This window comes from Tiliqua scincoides, chromosome 9 (genome assembly GCF_035046505.1).
Source record: "Tiliqua scincoides isolate rTilSci1 chromosome 9, rTilSci1.hap2, whole genome shotgun sequence".
NCBI classification, from domain to species: Eukaryota; Metazoa; Chordata; class Lepidosauria; order Squamata; family Scincidae; genus Tiliqua; species Tiliqua scincoides.
In genome coordinates this window covers 36,669,851-36,692,396 of record NC_089829.1, presented here as the reverse complement: position 1 = coordinate 36,692,396, position 22,546 = coordinate 36,669,851, and the positions used below count along the sequence as shown (strand labels likewise).

At 42.7% G+C, this 22,546-nt stretch overlaps 1 protein-coding gene across 3 annotated transcripts; it reads right to left on the bottom strand.

Moving 5' to 3' along the window:
* Positions 1-595: 595 nt before the first annotated feature.
* ZNF507 (zinc finger protein 507) lies at positions 596-21,500 on the bottom strand. Of its 3 annotated transcripts, none has more exons than XM_066637488.1 (8): positions 21,438-21,500; positions 12,833-14,949; positions 10,120-10,225; positions 8,408-8,522; positions 7,485-7,589; positions 6,834-6,902; positions 6,353-6,487; positions 596-4,715 (listed from the first exon to the last, which is right to left on the bottom strand). In XM_066637488.1, exons 2-8 carry the CDS (start codon positions 14,942-14,944, stop codon positions 4,349-4,351), a joined length of 3,009 nt encoding a protein of 1,002 aa, XP_066493585.1. In that variant the 5' UTR covers positions 14,945-14,949; positions 21,438-21,500; the 3' UTR covers positions 596-4,348. The 3 variants fall into 3 exon arrangements, with proteins under 3 accessions (XP_066493585.1, XP_066493584.1, XP_066493586.1); XM_066637487.1 differs by having other exon boundaries at positions 21,401-21,483; XM_066637489.1 differs by lacking the exon at positions 6,834-6,902 and having other exon boundaries at positions 21,401-21,483.
* Between the last annotated feature and the right edge of the window lie 1,046 nt (positions 21,501-22,546).

Here is a 22,546-nt window from a genome sequence, read left to right as displayed (position 1 = left end):
TATCCCGATAGGTGGTAGTGACTCAGGCTGAGAAACAATCTAGCAAGGACATTGAGAACTTCTAAAGATCCCTGCTGCATCAAATCCCAAGGTCCATGTATTCCAGTATTTTTATTTATTTAAAATATTTAAACCTTTTCCTTCTTGTTGGAGGAGTCAAGGTAGCTTACAGAAACAACTAAAAGCAAAAAATAGTTAATACATAAATAAGAGTAGAAGCTTCTGGAAAACTCTCCATGGAGCCTGAAGGGTTTATCTGCTGTCCACCTACCCAGCAACTAGTATTTATGGCATATTACCTCTGAATATAGCAGCTCCCATAGAGCCATCATTGCTAATAGCCAACCATAGATACACCCTCTCTATCAATTTTTCAAACCCATTCTGAAGTCATCAAGCCAGTGGCCACCACCACCACTGCTTGCAGCAGCATATTCCTTGTGTTAACATTTAACCAGCTTTAAAAAAAGTGATCTCTCTCATCTGACTTCCCAGTTCATAGCTTGGTTGCTCCATCACAGTACTACACACAGTCTTTCTAATACACACCAAACTTGCAAACAATGAAAGCTACATTGACTACAGTACAGATATGTTCAACAAAAGTGTTTATTACCAAAATATAGTTAGTCAATACATGACAAAACTTCTGTAAAGCAAAATAAATTATTCTAACAATGTACAGTATTCCAGAAAGTAGTCAAAGTAGTACTACAAAGTTTGCTTCAGTTCCAAACAGACAATCTTAGAGAGAACTTAAGGCATGCAGCTTAATGTGCAGGAAATACCTTATAAAATAAAGCCATCCTATCAGTCAGATACAGCAAGAGACACACCTGCAATCTTTTTACATGCCAGTTTTCTAAAAGTTTTATATACTTTGGCTATAAAAAGCAGTGCCACAGTATTACAATTACAATTCCTTGTCTTAAAAAAATATAGGTACCCATGCCTATGAATATCAAATGCAAATTTCTATTAAATATATTTTAACATTACTTGAGCACCAACTGTACTTTTTTTTTTTTTTTAAATGATTAAATAAGTGCTTTAAAAATGCAGTAACTGACTAGATCCCACTCTGTCTTTCAGGACAAGAGCAATGTGAAGAGCTAAAAAAAAGCCTTGACTGATAAGCCACGCTTGAATCCAATATAGCATGTTTCCAGATAGGTTGCTTACATTGTAATCCATGGAATGGTTCTAACGAACCAAGGGCAGGGCAGGTGGGCTTGGCAGTGAAGAAGAGAATGGTACTTTACCAGTTCATACCACTAACCAGGTGTGCTTGTCTTACCACCAGACCCACCAGAATGTCTACAAATTGGATGCAACCTTAGCACAGGTTAAAAAGCTACACAGTTTAATAAGTGTATAGGTTGGGCCCACACATCCTGTGCTTCATGTGATTTGGCCTGATGCAAATAGTGCTTGTTGTATGTAGATGTTCAGTGGGCCTGTAGATTGGATAGGCACATCTGATAGGCAGGCATGACCCCACTACTCTCAACCCCTGCAACCTTTTTTACATTTAGAATTCACCCAGAGCAGCTCCCAGTGCTGATTCACTGAAATAATTCTCTCCCCACTGAGTATGACTGGGTAAACTCTGCTTTGTTAAAATATAATCTGCAGCACATTTGTTTGGGAATGATTTCAATATGATCTACTCCCCAGCAAACATAGAAAGGCACTGCAGCCAATAGTCAAAGCAGAAACTTCATCCATAACAGAAACACAATGTCTAAAGCAAAGGCTGAAACTATCATTCAGAGTACTGTATCCACTCCTATATAAATTAAATGAAACAAATGGTACGATTAGCTTTGTGTGCCTGAGCATTTTATCTTAATAAAAATCCTACAGCAGAAAGGGAAGGTGTGCCACATGTCTGAGAACTGCTCTTAAAAAAATAAAAATCCCTACACACCAACACCTTCCAAGACAGGTAACATGATCAGGAAACTCCTCTCAGCCTCAAACCTTCCAAATGTCAAATGTGTGCAAACAGATGGCAATGCATGAACACTAAAATTAGGGATCCCTCAGTATGACTTTTGCTCATTTTCTGTGCAAATGACAGTAATGCCAAACTTGAAAGTATGGTCAGTTTGTTTAAAAGACTCCATTTTATCATTCAAGAGTTAACAAAATATTAACAAACGGCAAGAACAAAACATGCTGAATACATACACCTTGTCTAGGCTTTGCAGTTCATTTCAGTTCCTTGCATGTTGTATTCTAAGAAAAGACAAAACATCTCCACGTGCATTTAAAAAACAGTTCAACAAGAGTACCACTCATAAGCTCATCACTTCACAATTTTCCTGTAGTGTAGTAAGAGGCATGATCCATTATGGGGAGAAAAAGGTTCATGGCAAAGTGAAACTTATGTTTCTGAAATGAAACTAAAATGAATTTGAGTACTTTGGTAATTTTTACCAAGCTTTACACTAGTTGCAGCAAACAGGCCTTAGAGGAGTTGGACTGTTAATACATCCTGTTTGATCTCCAATATTATTCGCCCAATGTCATATGCACGTTGAAACTCCATGCTGAGAATACACAACCAATGCAAGGATTGAATACAAAAGGGCAAAAAAAAGTTGCCAGACATGCTTTATGTGACTGAAATTCATTCTCATCAACAATAAGAGTTCAAAGGAAAACAAATACCTAGTACAGTGCTTTGAATACTGAACATTCCCTCTCAATTGCCCTTCATGTGTCTTATTCTTCAAGAACACAAAAATCCAAATTCTAAATCTCATCGTTCATGTATTTTAAATGTTAATTTTAGGGCATGTTACTCTTTTTCATACACTGCTGTGTCTAACTTAGAAGCAATTAATAGAAGAAGTAAATATGGGGAAGAATACTAGTTCAGGATGTCAGCATAATGCCTTGAAGTACATCGGCAGTCAGTACTTAAAGCTTCTTGAAAATTATATACACCACTCTTGTCCATTTGTCCAATTTCACAGTTTGGAAAAAGAACCTTAAGTAGCACCATGAAAGTTCTGAGCTTTTAGCTTAATTCAGTAAACAAAAATATATAAATAGATAATAAATATGAGAAATATGTTCAGCTATTCTTGGAAAACAATTCCAAATGTGCATACAATGAATTTGTTGGACCACACAGTACATACCATGAAGCAATGAGCTACTATAGTGAAAGAAAATGCAGCAATGTGGCAGGAACTGGGAGTGTGTTCACCCAGACTGAAGCACGCTGCTAGTATCTCATGGAGAATGACAGACTAGTCTTGAACATAGGCTTGTTAACTTACACTGACTTCAGTGAGAGTTTAAAATGGCTGAACAGCATAGAACACTGCAGCCAAAGAAATAAGCTCAGTATATTTAGCAAGGTGAGAGAGCTTTGGGGGGCAGGGGGAATCAGGGATGGACACAAGTACATTAATGGGAATGCAACCCTTTTAGTGGCCAATTTATAACTCTTATAAATTATGGTAACTTCCACTGTATTTTAAGAACATGTCAGTGTACGATTTAACTGGATTTTGAAGAAAACTGTTATTGGATGAAAAATTGAAGATTCTCCTTGAGTTTTCAAAGTTTGGGTTAAGATTCACCTAGGACTAGTTGTACTTCCCTCCTACCCCCCCCCCCCCAATTAGGGCACTTCCAGTACATCTGTAATGAAACACTACTAGTTAAATGCCTGTACATATAATATACAGGCAGTATTAAAATTTGTTGTGAACTGAGTTCAAGACACATATATAGTACATTCATCTAGGATTTCTTATGGCAGCATCATACTGAAAAGAGATCTACTTAGTTAAACCACGGGAAGGTACCAAGTCGTTTTATGCCACCCACCTCAGGCAAAAATTAGTACCTTTTCTGAGAAAAAAAGCAATTAAGCAAGGAACGATAAGGCTTAAGCTGTCCTATTTCCCCTTCTTTCTAAGAGTTCTAGGAAACTAGCTGTGTTATAATCTTACAGTCAGTTACGTCAAGAAAAGAGAGTTATTTACCTGAAATGACTTTGACACTTTTTAAACAGTTTCAAGGTAGGAAGATAACTCCTTAGGTTAACACCTTAGTGTGAATTTCTCATTATACTATCATGCTTTGGATTAGTAACAGGTGTTGAAAATGGCTCTCTTGGCAGGGGATAATGGATGAAATGGACTTTTTCTTTAAAACGGAACGTGCAACAGTTACTCTAAGAGCTTGCAAAATAATCTGTTATCAGTTGTCAACAATTGGGTAACCCTGCTGTGTTTTTACTCAGTTGAGTGAGTATTTTAGGTTATGCTAGGAAACACAGGAAAAAACAGTACTTGTCAGAAATTTCCTCGAGGACCAGTTCCGCCTAGCTCACACTCTGAGCTGCACCATGGTCCTTGTTGAGGATTATGTTTATAATTTCCCCTTCATGCTCCTTCATATGGTCCAACAAGTTCTCTTTGTTGGTGGATTCAAATCCACAGATGCAACAGCAGAAGAGCAGAACGCAGTACTCTGTGCTGAAGTGGGGCAGACCAACGGCCTTATCTGACGTGCATGAGGTAGTCAGTGTGGAACTAAGGTTTCGGTTTTCATCCTCAGAACTGACAGGTTTGTTCACTGTCTGGTTAGATGTGTCTGAAAGAGACAAGCCCTCTGAGCTACTTATCAAAGGAACTGAATCATCTTCAGAACCATTGGTTATCGGCTTTTCAGGTAGCTGCCCTGGGAATCTAAGAAAGGAAGAAAGAAGCTTATGTTAGTTGCATCAATACCATGTAGATGTTAGTCTCCTGTGCCAAGTTCAATTAAAGGTAACCACTACAGATATTCACACATTATACTGTACTCGCATTCAAACTGTGTGTGGTGCACCCAGATGGTTGATTTGTACACATGTAGTTGTTCACACATTATATTCAACATATACTCTAATTGTGCCCTACATCTGATGGCAGAGATGGGCAAAGTACAGCCTGATGCTGGAGCCAGCCTGTGAGAGCCTCCAATTTAGCCATGCACACTGTGTGCATGAAAGAAGGATGCAGGCATACACACTGACTGACCAACTGATAATGCTAGAACTAAGCATGAGCTAAGTATGTCCTATCCAGGGGTGGCACTAGCCTTTGACCCATAGCCATTGGGGCTCCATGTGGTCAACCCTTGATGTTCCAATAACTAGTGTCAGTGGAAGCCACAAGGATGGGTGGTGGCCCTTTTCCCTCAGGGTTTGCAGGAAACTGATGCCAGCACTGGTCCTATCTGAGAATAGTGCAGGTATAAAATATCTGGCTGTTAACAAGAGGTATGGCAAGAAAATTTTCAATTTTCCTTTCCAGAATCCCTCCAATTCAAAAAAAATGAGTGCTATAAAAATAAGAGGCCAGTGAATTTCATGTAAAATACCTCTGTAGCTGGAATCAAAGATATGATGGTACTTATAACTGCATTATGGCTATTCATACAACGTCCACATCTCAATGTGGCCCTTAGCAAAGAATTTTGCCTGCCCTTGTTTGAGAGGTTTCAGTCTCCAGCATGCATTCATGAAAAATAAATGCATGTACAGTTACAGAAGAACATGTACATGTGTCTATTTTCACAAATAGCCCCTCTAAGAATCTGTTTCTAGAGGTGTGTGCATGCACAAGTTGCATTCAGCATTTTCCCAACAGTAGTCCACAAATGCAGCAAATACTCCAAACTATACTTTAAATTCCCAGGACTTTCAAGAAAAATTTGGAGGCTTGGCACAAGAACTGCAAAACTGGGAATTCTCCAATAATGTTCCCTATCAGTACATCATGCAGGAAGCTGAACTGCTCTCTCAATTTGGGATGGTGGGTTCCCAAAAACCTTTGCTGAAAATTAGTTGGGGTTTGGGAGCTTCCAAAATAAAATCATCATAAAGTAACTATAAAATGTAAATATATGTGATATACTATAAAGCAGGGCTTGCCAAATCCTGGCCCGCAGGCCAGATTTGGTATTCACCCAAATCTCTCCCCTCTGTGAGCAGCTCTTACTGTTCCACTGCTTTGTTCCTCAGCCATACGGGCATAGGGAGCTCTGGGAAGTTGCATCTATTGCCTGATATCCCAGCAGGCTTTGCACCAGGATGCCCAGGACATAGATGTGATTGCCCAGTGGGTCCATATGCCCACACAGCTGAGGAACAAAGCATCAGAGCAGCAAAACAGTAAAAGCTGCTCAGGATGGGGAGGCAGTTTTTGCTGCACAGCAGTCTCCAATTTGAAGACTGCTGCTATAAAGTAACTGACATACCATTCAGGTCTTTGGATTTTGCCTTATGTTTACTCCTCGTATTATGACAATGTAAATGACTTCAAAATACATATGCACACACCTGCCACTTTGTGAAATTGCATCATTAATTGCTTTGTTCACTTGTTCATAGTTATAATTTTGGTCACTTGCATGTTTCCACATATGAGACTTTAGGGAAGGAGGATGGCTACACACATAACCACAAAGGGAACATCTGAAAAGAAAAAAAATGAGAAGAGGAAGCAGAACTGGTTACAAATGAAAAAAAATTACCAAATCAATCTGCCATGTCCAAAATTTGGACAGAGAAATATCTGTTGGCTGAAACATACATTCTACACACCTAATTTCAAACCTAGCTCAGCTAAATTTCATGTTTTTTAACAGATATTGTTAAGGATAATGTACTGAAACATCAACACACACCCAGAGCTATGAAAGTTATTCAGTCAAATGCTGGAGGATAAATATTAGAAGTTAAAATGAAAACAGAGCAAGCGCATAGGGGTGTGGGTGTGAGGCTGAGTGAGAGATACGTATGGTGCGTAGAAGATTCTCACACTGAGGATTTGACATATTTCCAGAAGTTCTGGATAACAGCCACCATCAAGGATGAATCCCCAGACAAGCTAGAAAAAGAGATGCAACAAAGTGGTCATTGCAATATTTCTAAATTCAGCTAAATGGGTAAAAAAAATAGCCCTTTGTTGAACAGGCTTTTCACTGGAGGTTAGGTCAAATGTTAATCAAAGTGTAAACATCAACCTTTTCTGAAGCCCAGTTTATTTTCATCTTCTCTAGGCCCTCCCTGAATGCAAAAAACTGAACCACACCTAGGACAAGTAAGCTCAGACCATGCAACATGAAGGAGGAAATTTCCAACCATGTGCACACTGCATTTCCTTGGGTCCCCTTAGGGGAAGAGGGATAAAAATATGGTAAATAAATAAATTTCCCTTACCACTTGGTAACTCCAGTCCACTCATATATACTTTTGAGAGCGCCTGACTGGCAGAGTCTCTCTCTTTTTCAAGCATATGTACTATCTGGAGCCACCAGAATACCAGGCTACAATGACTGCAAGGTGTAAATCCAAAGAAGATGCAACATCAAGGATCCCCTTGCCATGTGTGTACAGAAAGGTGAAGAACCCCAACTATTTATGCATGTAATAAAACCATCTGCATTGCCAAGCAGATGCAGTTACCTACTTGAACTGTTCCATCAGCTGCACTGCCTGGTGCTCCTGAGGATGGCGTCTCATATGGCATTTCAAACTGGTCATGTTTGTGGTGGCGAAGTCACACACTCGACATCTGAACAAACAACAGCAACAGAGTGACCCATTGCCTCAACAACCTTAGTCAACACAGCTCTTTGAGAGAACAATGGTCATCTTGACAATTGTCCAAAGTTCAGCTGTTTAATCTCTTGTGCTGGAATCTTTTCATTACTGTAGTCAACCACGGTTGCTATTTATGGGAAGGTGCTCAAGTGGAGAGGCCACTGAGAGCCCTTCGAGGTGTCAACTACCTATTTGAACAAGGTACTCCAGCTGTATTCATGTGAAATGTCACAAGTGATCACACGTATGTTTCACATGCATGTGCAAATATTGATGGTCTTCGGAAAGTTGTGCTTGAGTCACTAGTAAATCTGGCTTGTTGTTCATCATGGGTTACAAGTCATGGTACTTATGTGCAAGGTAGAGGTAGGCTGCCTCTGATTACCAGATGCAGGGAAGGCACCAGGATGCAGGTTGTGTCTGTTGTCTAGTATGCTCCCTGAAGCATTTGGTGGGCCACTGTGAGATACAGGAAGATGGGCCTTTGGCCTTATCCAGCAGGGCTCTATGTTATGTTCTTATGTTTTCATAACTTCCTTCCCAAGAATCCTTTTTTCTTTTATGAGCTGAAAATGAGTGTTCTTTATGACATGTCTAAAGAGACCCTACACAGAATAGTGGTGGATTCTAAAGAGGCTATTGGCATGAATCACCAAAAAAAATGACACTCTTCTCCAAAATCAAGGTATCACCCAAAGCTTACTATCTCTAGAACTGGCAATTGCAAAAATAAAACCTTGATATTGTATCTTAAATACAAGTTTAAACAGAAGATACAGAGTTCCTTACCTGTATGGCTTATCGGAGTTGTGAATTCTTCTATGATTCCGCACACCAACATATGTCGTGCTTGTGTAATCACAAGTGTCACATCTGTAAAGTTTCTGGACTGAAATCCTATCCCCTATATTGGACATGCAACAAATATTATATTTTGAAAAGTACTTTCTTCATAACCAACAGATTCTATTTCAGCACAACCTGGCTTATTTAGGTTAGACTGTAAGCTCTGTACATTAGAAGGAACAGTTACCAAATCTTGGTATTTGGAAGCTGAAGTTTCGGTTTTGATAGACATTGGATTTAAGTTTTTATAAAGCTACCAGGGTCAGGCTAACCAAACAAACAACCCAAGAGGCTGACTGGGGTGATACTGTTATGGGGGCACCAAGGAAACAGCCTGAGACCCAAGAGGTACCCCTCAGGTTTCCACAACTCAATAGCCCCAGCATCCTCTGTGACACTGCAATCATGTGGTGCAATGGTTAGAAGAAAGTCTGCAAACAATCAGGTCTATTACTAACTAAATCATATAGCAATGAAGGAAATAACATTTGTTGGCAAATAAAATACACTGTCTAGTGATAAGCACTAAATCGCTAGCAATTCCATATTTTACACAAAATTATTTGTATCACTAGTTTCAATTCATTCTTTCAACAAACTGCAACAACATATCTTACTGTACGTTTTAGTCAGGTTGATAGGCTGAGAATAATTTCTATTTCAGGCGAATAAAGAGGAAGGGCAAGGTCTGTGGAGCTTAATGGAGGGACCAATTTCAATCTCACAGCAAAAGCAGGTGTTTTTCTAATATTTCGTATTACAAGCCTCCAACAATATTAGGCATTTACAATGCAATTATATGCAGCAAGGTTTCTATAACATTCTAGCACAGCCGTGATAAATAGGGGCACTGATGATTTTATACACAAGGAGCTAACGTTCCTACTCCAATAACTCACATGCAAACAGATGCTCTGTCATAAACTTCTTGGGCTGGGGCTGTTTTATGCAGGTGGCATCTGTTTCACAAGAGAACTTCCTTCCTGCAACTGTGCCATAATTTGACTGCAAAGAGTTTCCAAAATACTTTAGAAAGCTTAATATTCTCATTTAATGAGTGCTATTAAAAAGGAGAACATTGCTACCCAAGACATACCCCCAACCCCAGCTTTTCAGACAAGAGTCTGTGTTAAGAGTTGAGGCAAGGATTGTGGGTTTTTTTGGTTGGTTGGTTTTTGGAGCAATACACAATAAAAAAAATTGCAGTCATTTCCTCCCAATTCCAAGATTCTAGAACTGCAAAAGCAGTTTTCCCAATGCAGTGTGGACAATGGGAAAGGGATGTGGATGCCACTTCCTAAATTCTGCCTGTCTAGTTTCACAGTCTGGCACTGTAAAATGAACAAAAACCCCATGTTCAGATTGCCAAAAATCTATTTCTTCTGACAATGCTCCATGGAGCAAATGTAACATTTAAAAGCCCCTTGCCGCTTCCATGGCCTCAGTAGCAGGTGCTGCATCTTCCTGACAACAGCAACACTGGTGCTCAGATACTACATGCAGTTGGGAAGACCAACGTTGTGAGGGGCTTTTAAATGTCATGCTTACTATCTGGAGTGCTGTCATGACAAAAGGTTTCTTAGGAATCTCTTCATGGGGCGTCTGGTACCTCAAGTAGCCCAATGTTATCTCAAAGTGAGCCAGAAAGACAGTACCAATTCGTTCCTCCACTTCGCTACACGTCACTAGTGTGTCAGACGATAGGGCTGAGTATGTATCTGGGAGGCTGTGCTGTTCTCTTTCATGGCTTCGTAGCTGACTCTGGAACGCAAAACATGGAGCTAAGTTTACATAACAGCGCAATCAAACTCCTCCAGTATTGAACTGTGGCAGTTGTTTCTCTAACAACCATGGTCTACAACTTTATGCTTGTTAGCCAAAACAAATGGCAATTAAGAGATTCAAAAGACAATTTCTAAATTGTAAGCCTTTTGGGGCAGGGGTCTGCCTTCCCCCCCCACCCTGTACAAAGTTCCATGCACATGGATTGTGCTATATTAATAAATATTTAACATAAAGAGATGTTTGATAAACTGGGCACAAGGGGATGGAATCCAATTTCTAAGGCAAGATGGAGAAACAGAATGGATGGCACTGATCCAGTTTCCTGCAGTGTGTAAGACAGGGGTGTCAAACATAAGACCCTGGGGCCGGATGTGGCCCGGAAAAGCTTTTTATCTGGCCCTCAGCTCTCAGCTTCTGAGCAGTGCTGAGGTATTACTACTGAAAGGGCAGTCCACATGAAAATTGAAAATGAAAATATGATCAAATTTGCATGTTTTCTCTTCTGTCATTTGCAGCTAAGTGAGAAAAAGTGTTTATTTTTTGTTATGACCTGTTTAATGACATCACTTCCTGTCTAATGACATCATTTTTGGCCCTCAGCAGATATAATGAATGCTATTCGACCTTCTGTATGAAACAAGTTTGACACCGCTGGTATAAGGAATGAAAGAAGAGACCTGCTGGATCCAGGCCAAGAGCCCATCCAGTCCAGCTCCCTGTTATCTCACAGTGGCCCACTAGACCTCTCTGGGAGCACACAAGACAACATGATTTCTGTATCCTAGACCCAATATTGTTCAAGAGACACAGTCCAAGTAATTATCCTCTTGCTCTATTCTAACAAAGAGTTGAAAGGGTTACAAAGGAATCCTATCCACGTCTACTCAAAAGTAATTCCCAAGGTGCTCAACAGGCATACTGCAAGGCATTGTGTACAGGAGCAGACTCCAAACCATGGACTGCTGTGTAGCAAAAAAGCCTTCCCCGTTGTGCATGGTATGTACTGTTCTGTGCTACTGCCTCTTATCTTTCACTTGATCCTGTCAGAAAGTCACTCCAGGCAGCTGCTTCTGCCCAGAAATTAGGGTGCAGAGCCTGCTGGGCCGACGGGCAACTGAAGCAGCTGCCCAACTTGACTTTCTGACAAGATTGGTTGGAAAGATAAGAAGCAGCAGCATGCAACAGTAAGCACCGCACAGGATGGGGAAGGCTTTTTCCAGTTGCTGGATCTGGCTCACAGGCCAGGGTTTGGAGCCCGCTGGTGTACAGGATTGCAGCCTTAGGGCTTACTTACACTTGTATTAAATGGTGTTTATTTCTTGGTAGAAACGCACAGGACTGAGAGCTGTCAAACAACTGACAGTTCTGGGACCAGAGCATCTCAAGAACAGCCTCATCTCTTACAAGTCTGCCCAAGAACCCTGCTCCACTTCCATCACATTTTTCCATATTCCTCTGCTGCCAAAGGTGCAACAGGTTTGCACAGAAGTGTAACGTATTGGTTCAATGAGGAGTACTTGTACATGCTCCCCGGAAAGGGAGTACAAGGAAGACTTATTTACCTTACAGGGTTATTCTAAGGATTATATCAATTTACTACACGTGAAAAGCTTTGCATGATTAAAAATGATGATACACACTTATTACTATTGAAGCTCATTCTTTTTTGGCATGCCTTTCAGGGTTCCCAAGTACTTTAACATACTGCTTAACGCAAGCTTCATTTACTATCATTATCTAAAATCTCATTTGTAAAATGCCTTTATAGGCCACAATGAGATTGCAGCATGGAGAGAGGTTTAACTCTACTCCCCCACAGTAACTATTTGCTCAGTTTTTCTCTGAGGTAAAGAGCACCTAGGGGATGGTGGAGAAGAAAAAGACAATCCAGACTGGGACCATAGCAGGGGCAAGAGGTTAAAAGCCTCTTTCCCCTGTGTCTTGGTCCCAAACAAAATCCCCCCCCCCCAGATATTTAGGACAGAAAAATCACAAGCCCACTGGGACCAATTACATGCTTGTCATAATACGTAGTTTGGCTCTTGGAGGGGGATTTCACTGTAGCTTTTGTTTCTTCTGTATACTCGCATATCTATAGGTTGAAACTTATAGATATGTTCCATTTGCTCCATCATTAACTCCAGCATCAAATAAAAACAGAAGCCCAATTCCAATCCAGATGCCTCCTTGATGCCTACCCTCTGGAAGAAACATATGGGTTCTGACACACAATTCAACCTTGGATTCTTATTCTGGCATGGAGTGTGATCAGGGACTCCACTGCTGCACTCCCAACACGCCTCTCCTCCAGCCCAGTCATAGACCATTTGCAGTGAAAAGCTATGCCTTCCTGGAGTTTGAATGGCCAGGGCTGTAACTCAGGAACAAAGCACCTGCTTTGGATGGAGGAGGTCCCAGGTTCAATTGCTGACAGCACCTCCACATACAGAGGGGAAAGACCTTTATTTGATGCCCTGGAGAGCTGCTGCCGCCGCCACCAATCAGCGTACACAACAGTGAGCTAGATGGAACACTGCTCATTCTTATCAGGACTACAGAAAACCACAAAGCAAGAATATTCACCTTGTAATAAAAGGATTCCCCACACTGTTTACACTGGTACATTCGGGTTTTGCAGTGGTTGATCATATGGCTTTCTAAATCTTTACTGTTGTCCGCAATGTGCTCGCAGATTGGACACTGATAAGGCTGCCTCTGGCGATGGACTCGCAAGTGCTGTTTGATGTAGCCCTGGTTGCCACTGCTGTAGTGGCACAAGCGACACCGGAAGGGATGATCCACATTGGGGATGTATTCGACCAGGTTACTCCCCAGCCCCTGGGCATCAGTGACAGGCTGGCATTGCACATTGTCTTGCAACTCCTTCAGAATGTCATCATCAGAGGCATTTTGGTCTGTCCTCTCTTTCAGTTTCTCAATGACTGTGAGCAGCGACATGCTAATGCCCATTTTAGTGGGGCCTTCAGCTAACTCCGGTCTATCCTTCTCTATTTCCATCAAAGTGCAGTCAGCTTGGTCCAGGCTTGACAATTCCTCTGTTTTAAGGGAAGTGACCAGTTTGGAATGGGCCGCGTAGTTTCCGTCAGTTTGTCTTTGCCCAGCATCAGAACCTAGAGTGTTAACCTCAGCAAAGGCCCTGAGGCTTGACCGGGTTAGCTCCGCGGCTCTGATAGGCATTGTAACGAGAGCTTCTGCAGCCAGCGAATGCAGCCTCAAGGACTCCGAATTGGTTCTTCTCCGTGCAGGAGGGGTATTTTCATCAGCAGCTTTGGCTCCGATAGGGTTCAAGTCACTATCTTTCTTTTCCGAGCTGCTCCATCCTATTATTACTTCTTCAAGTCCCACCAAATTTTTATCCATGTGATAAACGTCCTCTGACCCATCACGTGCAACTTGTGTTTCATCGGAGATCATTTTTTTCTCCATCTCTGTATCTGCATCCATTGAGTAAGGCTTCTGCAAGACAGATTCTTCAGCGCTTGGCAAACGTTCCACTATGACATTAACATGACCTTTCTTATTCGGGCTGCAGCTAATGATTTTCTGGGCTGATGAAAGCAAGCTATCGGTTACCAAATTATCTTGTTCCAGATCTGCATCCAATACAGTTTCCTCTAACAATTTTCCTGCTGGTGAAAGTGCTACTGACTGACTTTGGACAGCCTCCTCTTTTACAGATTCTTCCACTACCAAAGGTTTGTACGTCAGTTGCTCAGGGCTACAAATATGGAGTTGAATGGCTTGGTCACTACAGAGACCCAGGTCGTTATTTTCTAATGAAAGAACAACGGTATCAACGTTATGAGAAACACCTGATAGAGCAGAATCTGGCAACACTGGCTGCTCATTTTCTTCCTCAAATATAGGATAAGAGCAATCAACTTCACCCGCGTGCTTCCAGGCATGCGTTTTCAACATTCTTTGCTGGCCACAAGTGTAGCTACAAATCAAGCATCGGTACATGCCATATTGCTCATAGGTGTACCATTTTTGCCTTTTCTTTTCAGCCAGGTGGGAAGACTGAAGTTGGGCCACCTGGTCAGTTCCTACCTTGACGAGACTTTCCACTGGCCCATGCAAAGTTGTATTGGAGAGATTTGTACATCGCTGTTCCTTAGATGGCACATGGGCTTTGTCATTGTTCTCTGGGTGATGTTGGACGTGAACTTCAAACTCCTCTAGGCTTTTTGTGGCAAAATTGCATATTGAGCACATGAGTATGACCTCGTTCTGCTGATCATGTTGCTTTAAGTGTTCTTTTAAAAGATGAAGAGTGGGAGACAGAGATCTGCAGAGACTACACTGGTAGCAAACCACCTTCTTTCTATTCTGCGGAGGACAGTCCGTCACATAATAATCATCTATATTTATTGTGCCCAAGGGAGGCAGTTCAATTGTTTTAGCAGGGACCTCTGGAAGAACCTGAGAGTCCAACGGCAACACAGATGCTTCAGGATGCAAGCGCTTCTTCCCTATCAAAAGGCATTTCTGTGACTTCTCACTCTCGACAATCTTACTTAGCTTTCGAATGACCTGGATTAGTGGATCAGGATTACACTTCCTTTGGTCTCCGCCACTTTCCGAAGAAGGACCAATTACTGTTTCAGAGATCAGTACAGCTTCTTGTTCCCCAATGTTTGAGACCAGTGCTGTAATATTGCCACCCTCTTCCATAATATCTGAAAGAAATTTACAAAAAAATACTGTTCTTATGAAACATCAAGCTCATAGAACCAAAAAACAAGAGGCAGAAGTGCAACTTATGATCCAATCCTAAATCAAACAACTTACAACTAAGCGCTGTTAATTTCAGTAGAATGTACTTACAGAAAGACAAGGATAGCCTCCTAAGAAACTAATAATAAGCAGCTGATGTTGCCTCAGTAACTATTTTACTAACCATCTTTTTGACTGTGGATCTGGAGCATCCACACTTGGTTTGCGATGTCCTGCTCTGACAGCAGGTCACAGACCTGTCACCCCATTCTGCAGCATTGCTGGTAACCTGGCACAATCATTCTGCACACCCTTACTTTGCATGGCTGATATAACGCGGTTTGTCACATTTAGTGCAGTGCGAGACCAAGTGAGATGGTTTCTATGTGCCATTACTACTGTTTGAGCAAAGATTCCATTCTCCACCATAATTGCTTATGGGCCATCACGGTTTTAAGAAGCATGCAAATGTGAGACGGAAGAGAAACATATGGCAAAATTCTAGGAACTCTAGAAAATTCTTACATATGGCAAATTCTAGAAACTGCTGGGGAAGACATGCACCTTTTCTGTGAACCAGATGCATAGCTATCCATCCTCTTTTTCATTTGCTTTGCATCTTAAAGCAGTGTTTCTCAAACTGTGGGTCAAGACCCACTAGGTGGGTCGCAAGCCAAATTCAGGTGGGTCCCCATTCATTTCAATATTTTATTTTTAATATATTGGACGATGCCACCATGGTATGTGACTGCATTTGGGGAAATGTTACAGACCTGTACTTTTAACAAGCTACTATGTTTATTCTTTTAACAATGTCAGTAAATGGGACTTACTCCTGGGTAAGTGTGAGTAGGATAGCAACCTAGGATTGTTAAGAATTTTCCTGCATGATGATGTCCTGTCCAGTCATGATATCACTTCTGGTGGGCCCCTGACAGATTCTCATTCTAAAAAGTGGGATCCAGTGCTAAATGTGTGAGAACCACTGTCTTAAAGGATGAACGAATGCTTGCATACCTTCAAAGAATGACCTGCTATCCTCTGTATGTTCCCTGTTCCCTCCCCAGACTTCTATTTGTCAAATGCAGTTGCCAATCCAGCACTTGCCTCAGCTGTGCTTGTGCTCTTTTAGCAAAGGCAATTAGGGATGATGTCATCCCTACGCGCCAGAGCAGAGTTGCCTTGATCTGAACATCTGTCTGTTGATCTCTTGCAAGCGTCCTGGGAGTTACTTCCCACACCTAATTGAAAAATTCTCACAGCAGGCTGTAAACTGTGGAAGAAGAACATTCATTTGAGACAGACTGAAGTTGTTGAGCACTGAAATACTTAAAAGGATTTGCTGAAATATTTCTGAAGGATATATCTGCCCTGAACAGATAATCCTTTAAAATCAATACAAATGATGACTACGAAGTTGGTTAGAAGACAAAAACAGACATGGCCATAGCTGCGACTACTTTTGAGATGATTTTATTTGGGACAGAACAAATGTAATGCAAATTTGATATTTGTGACTTTTAGTGAGCATAGAAAGCTATCTTACACTGAATCATACCATTGGCACACATAGATCAGCATTGTCTACTGGCAGGAGAGGATATCCAAGGTTCTGTGCAGGTCTCTAACAGTCCTACCTAATGTGGCGGACAGTGTTCACAATGCATTACTGTAAGATATTTAAACCTCTTTTTCTCCAACTATTCCAACCCAGCTAAGCAATCTCTGCCATGCATTTCTGTGCTCTACATAAGCAATTACTCAGCTTGGCACAGATTTCATTTTGCAGGCTGATTTCCTGCAAAAACAATGCTGTTAAATAAGCATAAGATAAATGTTTCCCTCCCCCCTCTGTGCAAAAAACAAAGAAAAGTATCCAGCTAAAAACAAGGCAGGTGGAAGAATGGCAGGTTGGGAATAAGATGACATTACAATTTGATAGATCTTTCTTAAGATTCAGCCACATTTCAATTGACATCATTTTGAATCTAAAAAGATAATGCAAGATATATTTTTTTTTAAACCCCATAGTACAGAACCTGGACTTGCGTTACCAAAGAGGGTATAACAATTTAGATAATGAGAAAGCAACTTCAAGGATTTATTCAGAAGGATGAGAAGCATGCCAACCCTAAAACAAACAAAGGAGTGGTTTTAAAAAAAGGAAACAGGAGAGAAGGGGATTTCTTACTATGAAAAAAAGGGGGAGCAACTGTCACTTTTCCCTGTATGTACCTGCTCCTTTCTCTTAAGTGGAATGTGCTGAAGCATGACATACCTTGTGAGTTCTGTGGGTGTATGCAAAAGGTCCACAGTTAAAGGAGCACATTTATGCTCTGAATGGCGACAATCTATCACTTCTGACACACCAGCAAATGTTGACAATCCTTCCTTTGGTGATGGCTGTTCAGGGGAAAATCTATAAAATTAACCTTGATGCTCTTTTGCACATCACAAGGAGAAGTGCATATTATCTGATTCTCCCTGCCAATACACCTGAAGCAAAAAAAAAAAAAAATCAAAGTAACTCAGGGGTGGCTTCAGGTTATATGGACTACCAGATAAAATGAAATATCTGCAACTTTTTAATGCTTTGCTTTCCAGCTATCCAGGCACAAAGCTTTCTCAACCTGCCTTTATCCCCAAGAGATAAAGGAGATGAGCACTTTTATCTTTTGGAAGCAAAAGCAGTTAAAGTGAGATAAGGACACCATTTTAAATAGTCAAGTGATCAGAAAAGAAAAGGTTAAAACAGCCCCTTTCCCCAATCCTCTCCTCAGCTTGAATCTACCCACATAGACTTCTTCTGGCAAAAGAAAGCCTTCAGGGAAAACCAACTGTGGGACTATAATGTGGATAACTGGCACAGATTTCAGTGGAAATACGCAGAATTGTGGTCAGTATCTAATGTTTTTAAAGGCCTAATTCTGAGAAAAGACCTACGTGCTTGCAGCACTACACCTGCAGTACAAGGCCCACCCACTCCGCTCTAACTGCAAGATCAAATCCTAAAATGAATATCTGCAAGTGAAGGCAGCTGTGACATCAGACAAAAGAACATACCTTTCAAATGAATCATCTTATCTCCCACATCTAGAAGCACACATCCTTCTGCATACCATTTTAAAGCAGAAGGGAAACAGAAAGTTATACAGTTATTTTACAGTATCAGAGGGAGTCTATCAGCAAAATGTCACTTTCTACAAAAGGAATAAACTTTCTGCTTAATCTCAAGAAACATACTATTGATACTGCAATCAGAAGGCTGAGAGTGATAAGAATTTGTTAGCTTACTAGGACCTCCAATGTCTTACTTACAATAGCTTACTAGGACCTCCAATGAGAAAAGCATTCACCATGTCCCTTATCCAACGCTCTTGGAAACTGAGTGTTAGAGAGTAGGCTTCCAACAACAGTACTGCACTTGCATTTTACAGCTCCACGGAGATAGCAAAACACAAATTGCATTAGCACTGAACATGTAGAGATCCTACTGGGGCCAATGGTGGGGAAATGTTTACTGCTAAGCTGGGCAGTGAAGTACAGAGTTAAAACGGCCAGTTGGAAGGGGGGGGATCAGAAACCTGGGGAGATGGTAGAACATTCTCCCAAACCCTAGAGTGTGAAGATTAGGACTAAGATTATTAATAGAACACGTAGGGTATGAGGCATTAGTGGACTGGAAAAGGAAATCAAAACTAAATAAAATCCTCTTTTGAGATTCATGGTTCTGAAGAAAGGGGAGAGGATACCTGATAATAGAAATAAATGGTCACTGAAATACAAAGAACCAAAGATGGGGGAAGCCTCAGACAGCCTTTTTTAAAGCCTCACAGAACCAAGTGGGTGGAAGAGAAGAGGAGAAAAGTGCTTATGAGTAACTGGATCTCAAATGACAGGGATCAGAGAAAGAAACAACAGGAGAACCCACTTCTAAGCATCAGATGTTTTTTAATTGGACTGGAGATAGCTCTAATGCTGCCACAGAGGCTGTGTGTGCAAGTTTCTTTTTGTCACTGATAAAGTCCAATACATCAATATGTATTGCTATTCAGTAAGTATTGACTTCTGCTCTTCTGCACACAAGGTTGATGCTGGAGCTTTTCTTTTTGAAATAAACACACCTAAGGATGCAAACCAAAGTCTGGAAAACAAGGCCTGTGAGAAACAATTAAGACAGCTTGGTATGTTCAGCTGGAGAAGATTCAAGGGAAATATGATAGCCAGTTTCAAGCATTCAAAGAGCTGTCACACAGAAGAAGGAAAGGGCTCACTTTCCATGGTTCTTCAAGGCCAATCCATTAAAACTGCAGGGAAATAGTTTAGGCTAGACACGAAGAATTTCCAAGGTGCAAGAGCTGTCTAGTGCTGGAACAGTCAGAGCTTGTGCAAATGCTCCCTCACTGGAGGTTTTTCAAGCAGAAGATAGATGGCTACCTGTCAGAGATGCTGTAGCTGCAAGCACTGAGCATTTAGGGGGTCAGCTTAAATGACCTCCAAGATCCCTTCCTACTCTCACATCCTATGAAATTGCACAGTAAGTTTGTCAGATTAGCTCATTATAGCAGAACAAAGACAAAGCCTTGAGAGGTACTGGTCATGCCTCCACTGGGGTTCCGCTTCAGAACCCTCAGTGGATTAAAAAAAAATAATCAGTAGATAACAAATCAGTGGAAAAAAAATAGCTTTAAAGACCCACTTGCACTGGTGCCCCAGAATGCATTGCTATAGACCAGGGGTGTCCAAACTTTCCACATCATCTCTCTGACACTGTGCGGGGGGGGGGGGGGTGTTAATTCACATTTCAAACTTGAATAAATTTACATAAATGAATATATTAGAGATGGAACTTATATGAATGAATAAAAATCTTGCAATAACTCAAGGCCTATAAAAGGCCTTGCACAAAGCAAGGCCAGCCTTTCCTTTCCTTTGCTGCTGCTGCATCACAGACATGAAACAGCAAGCAGAGGAGGGAACCCTCGTCCCACAACTCATGCAAGATGTTGAACAGTTGGCCATCATGCTGAGAGCACTTGTGTGAGGCCAGTGCGGGCTCCATAAAGTCTCCAGAGGGCCAGAGGCTCATTGGAGACTGGGGGCTTCCTGTGGGCTGGATTGGGAATCCTCGAGGGCCACAAGTGGCCCCAGGGATGGAGTCTGGGCACCCCTGGTATAGACACTATACTGCATTAAGCATCTATACCAGTGCATTCTGGGGCAACCCTGACAGTGGGTCTTTAAAGCTATCTTTAACCCCCAAGAAGCTTGCAACCAGTGCTGTTTAACAGCCTGAAGGTAGAAAGGGGTATTTTGGTTGCTTTTTTGCCTTGTTACCAGTATCAGTGGATGCCAAATCAGCAGATCATGAGGCATGACCTGCACTCTTTAAAACACACAAATACAGAGAAAGATTCACACAGTGGCAGGAACATTGGTGGATTGGAGGGGTAAGTTTTGCAGGGGTTTTCCTGAAGGCAGGAAAAGAATACAGACCAACAAAGCCTCTACCAAAGATCCTGAAAGATCTGTCTGTGCCCCATTAAGTATACTATGACTGTATTTTTGCCAGCTGTGCATGGCAGTGGACACAGCTATGAAGGTATTCATGAGGTCCCTGCCCCAACAGATTAGTCAGCCTCTAAGGCACCCCAAGCTGTTTCCTAGTCAAGAGTGGGATGGGGGGAAAATGGGAGCCCAGTCCTAAGCATGGCTACTCAGAGGCAAGTCCCCTTACAGTCCATGGGGCTTACTCCCAGGTAAGTGTGGGCAGGATGGCAGCCTGGGAGCCCAGTCCTAAGCATGGCTACTCAGAGGCAAGTCCCCTTACAGTCCATGGGGCTTATTCCCAGGTACATGTAGAGAGGATAGCAGCCTGGAATCCCAGTCCTAAGCATGCCTACTCAGAGGCAAGTCCCCTTACAGTCCATGGGGCTTACTCCCAGGTAAGTGTGGAGAGGATGGCAGCCTGGGAGCCCAGTCCTAAGCATGGCTACTCAGAGGCAAGTCCCCTTACAGTCCATGGGGCTTACTCCCAGGTACGTGTGGAGAGGATAGCAGCCTGGGAGCCCAGTCCTAAGCATGGCTACTCAGAGGCAAGTCCCCTTACAGTCCATGGGGCTTACTCCCAGGTACATGTAGAGAGGATGGCAGCCTGGGAGCCCAGTCCTAAGCATGGCTACTCAGAGGCAAGTCCCCTTACAGTCCATGGGGCTTACTCCCAGGTAAGTGTGGGCAGGATGGCAGCCTGGGAGCCCAGTCCTTAAGCATGGCTACTCAGAGGCAAGTCCCCTTACAGTCCATGGGGCTTATTCCCAGGTAAGTGTGGGCAGGATGGCAGCCTGGAAGGGCTGGGAAGGCGCCTACGGGTGCTGGTCCTCCCCGCCCCATATCCCACCCTCCGCCGCCACGTACCTGCAGGGCGACCCCACCGCGCCGCCCGCTCACCCACCTTCCTGTCCAGGGAGAGGAAAAAACTCTCTCCCTTCTTTGCAGAGCAGAGCTTCAAAATGGCGACGATGGAAACGGGATCACGTGGGCCCCGGAACGCGGTCAGGTGACCAGAGTGTGAAAGTTCCGTCCTCCTTGAGCGCACCCGCTGCCCCCCGCTTGTTGCCATGGAGACCAATGCTGATTGTGGACGAAGGCCTCGTGGAAGGCCGAGCAGTCGGGGCAGAACAAGTGGCACCTCCGCGCACAGGCTTCTCCGGCACTGCCCCACACAGCACAGGGGAGTCTCAGAAGCACCAACCCATACAACACAGGGGCATCTCACAAGCACAGTCCCTGCCACACAACACAACCGCCTCTCACAATAATAATAGTTACAGTATTTGTATACCGCTTTCCAACAGAAAGTTCACAAAGCGGTTTACAGATAGAAGAGTCAACAAGCACTGAAACCACCCACACGACACGGTGGAGTCTCACAAGCACAGGTCCTCCCACACAACATAGTGGAGTCTCACAAGCACAGGTCCTCCCACACAACATAGTGGAGTCTCACAAGCACAGATCCTCCCACACAACACAGTGGAGTCTCACAAGCACAGATCCTCCCACACAACATAGTGGAGTCTCACAAGCACAGGTCCTCCCACACAACACAGTGGAGTCTCACAAGCACAGATCCTCCCACACAACACAGTGGAGTCTCACAAGCACAGATCCTCCCACACAACATAGTGGAGTCTCACAAGCACTGGTCCTCCCACACAACACAGTGGAGTCTCACAAGCACAGATCCTCCCACACAACACAGTGGAGTCTCACAAGCACAGATCCTCCCACACAACACAGTGGAGTCTCACAAGCACAGATCCTCCCACACAACACAGTGGAGTCTCACAAGCACTGGTCCTCCCACACAACACAGTGGAGTCTCACAAGCACTGGTCCTCCCACACAACACAGTGGAGTCTCACAAGCACAGGTCCTCCCACACAACACAGTGGAGTCTCACAAGCACAGGTCCTCCCACACAACACAGTGGAGTCTCACAAGCACAGGTCCTCCCACACAACACAGTGGAGTCTCACAAGCACAGATCCTCCCACACAA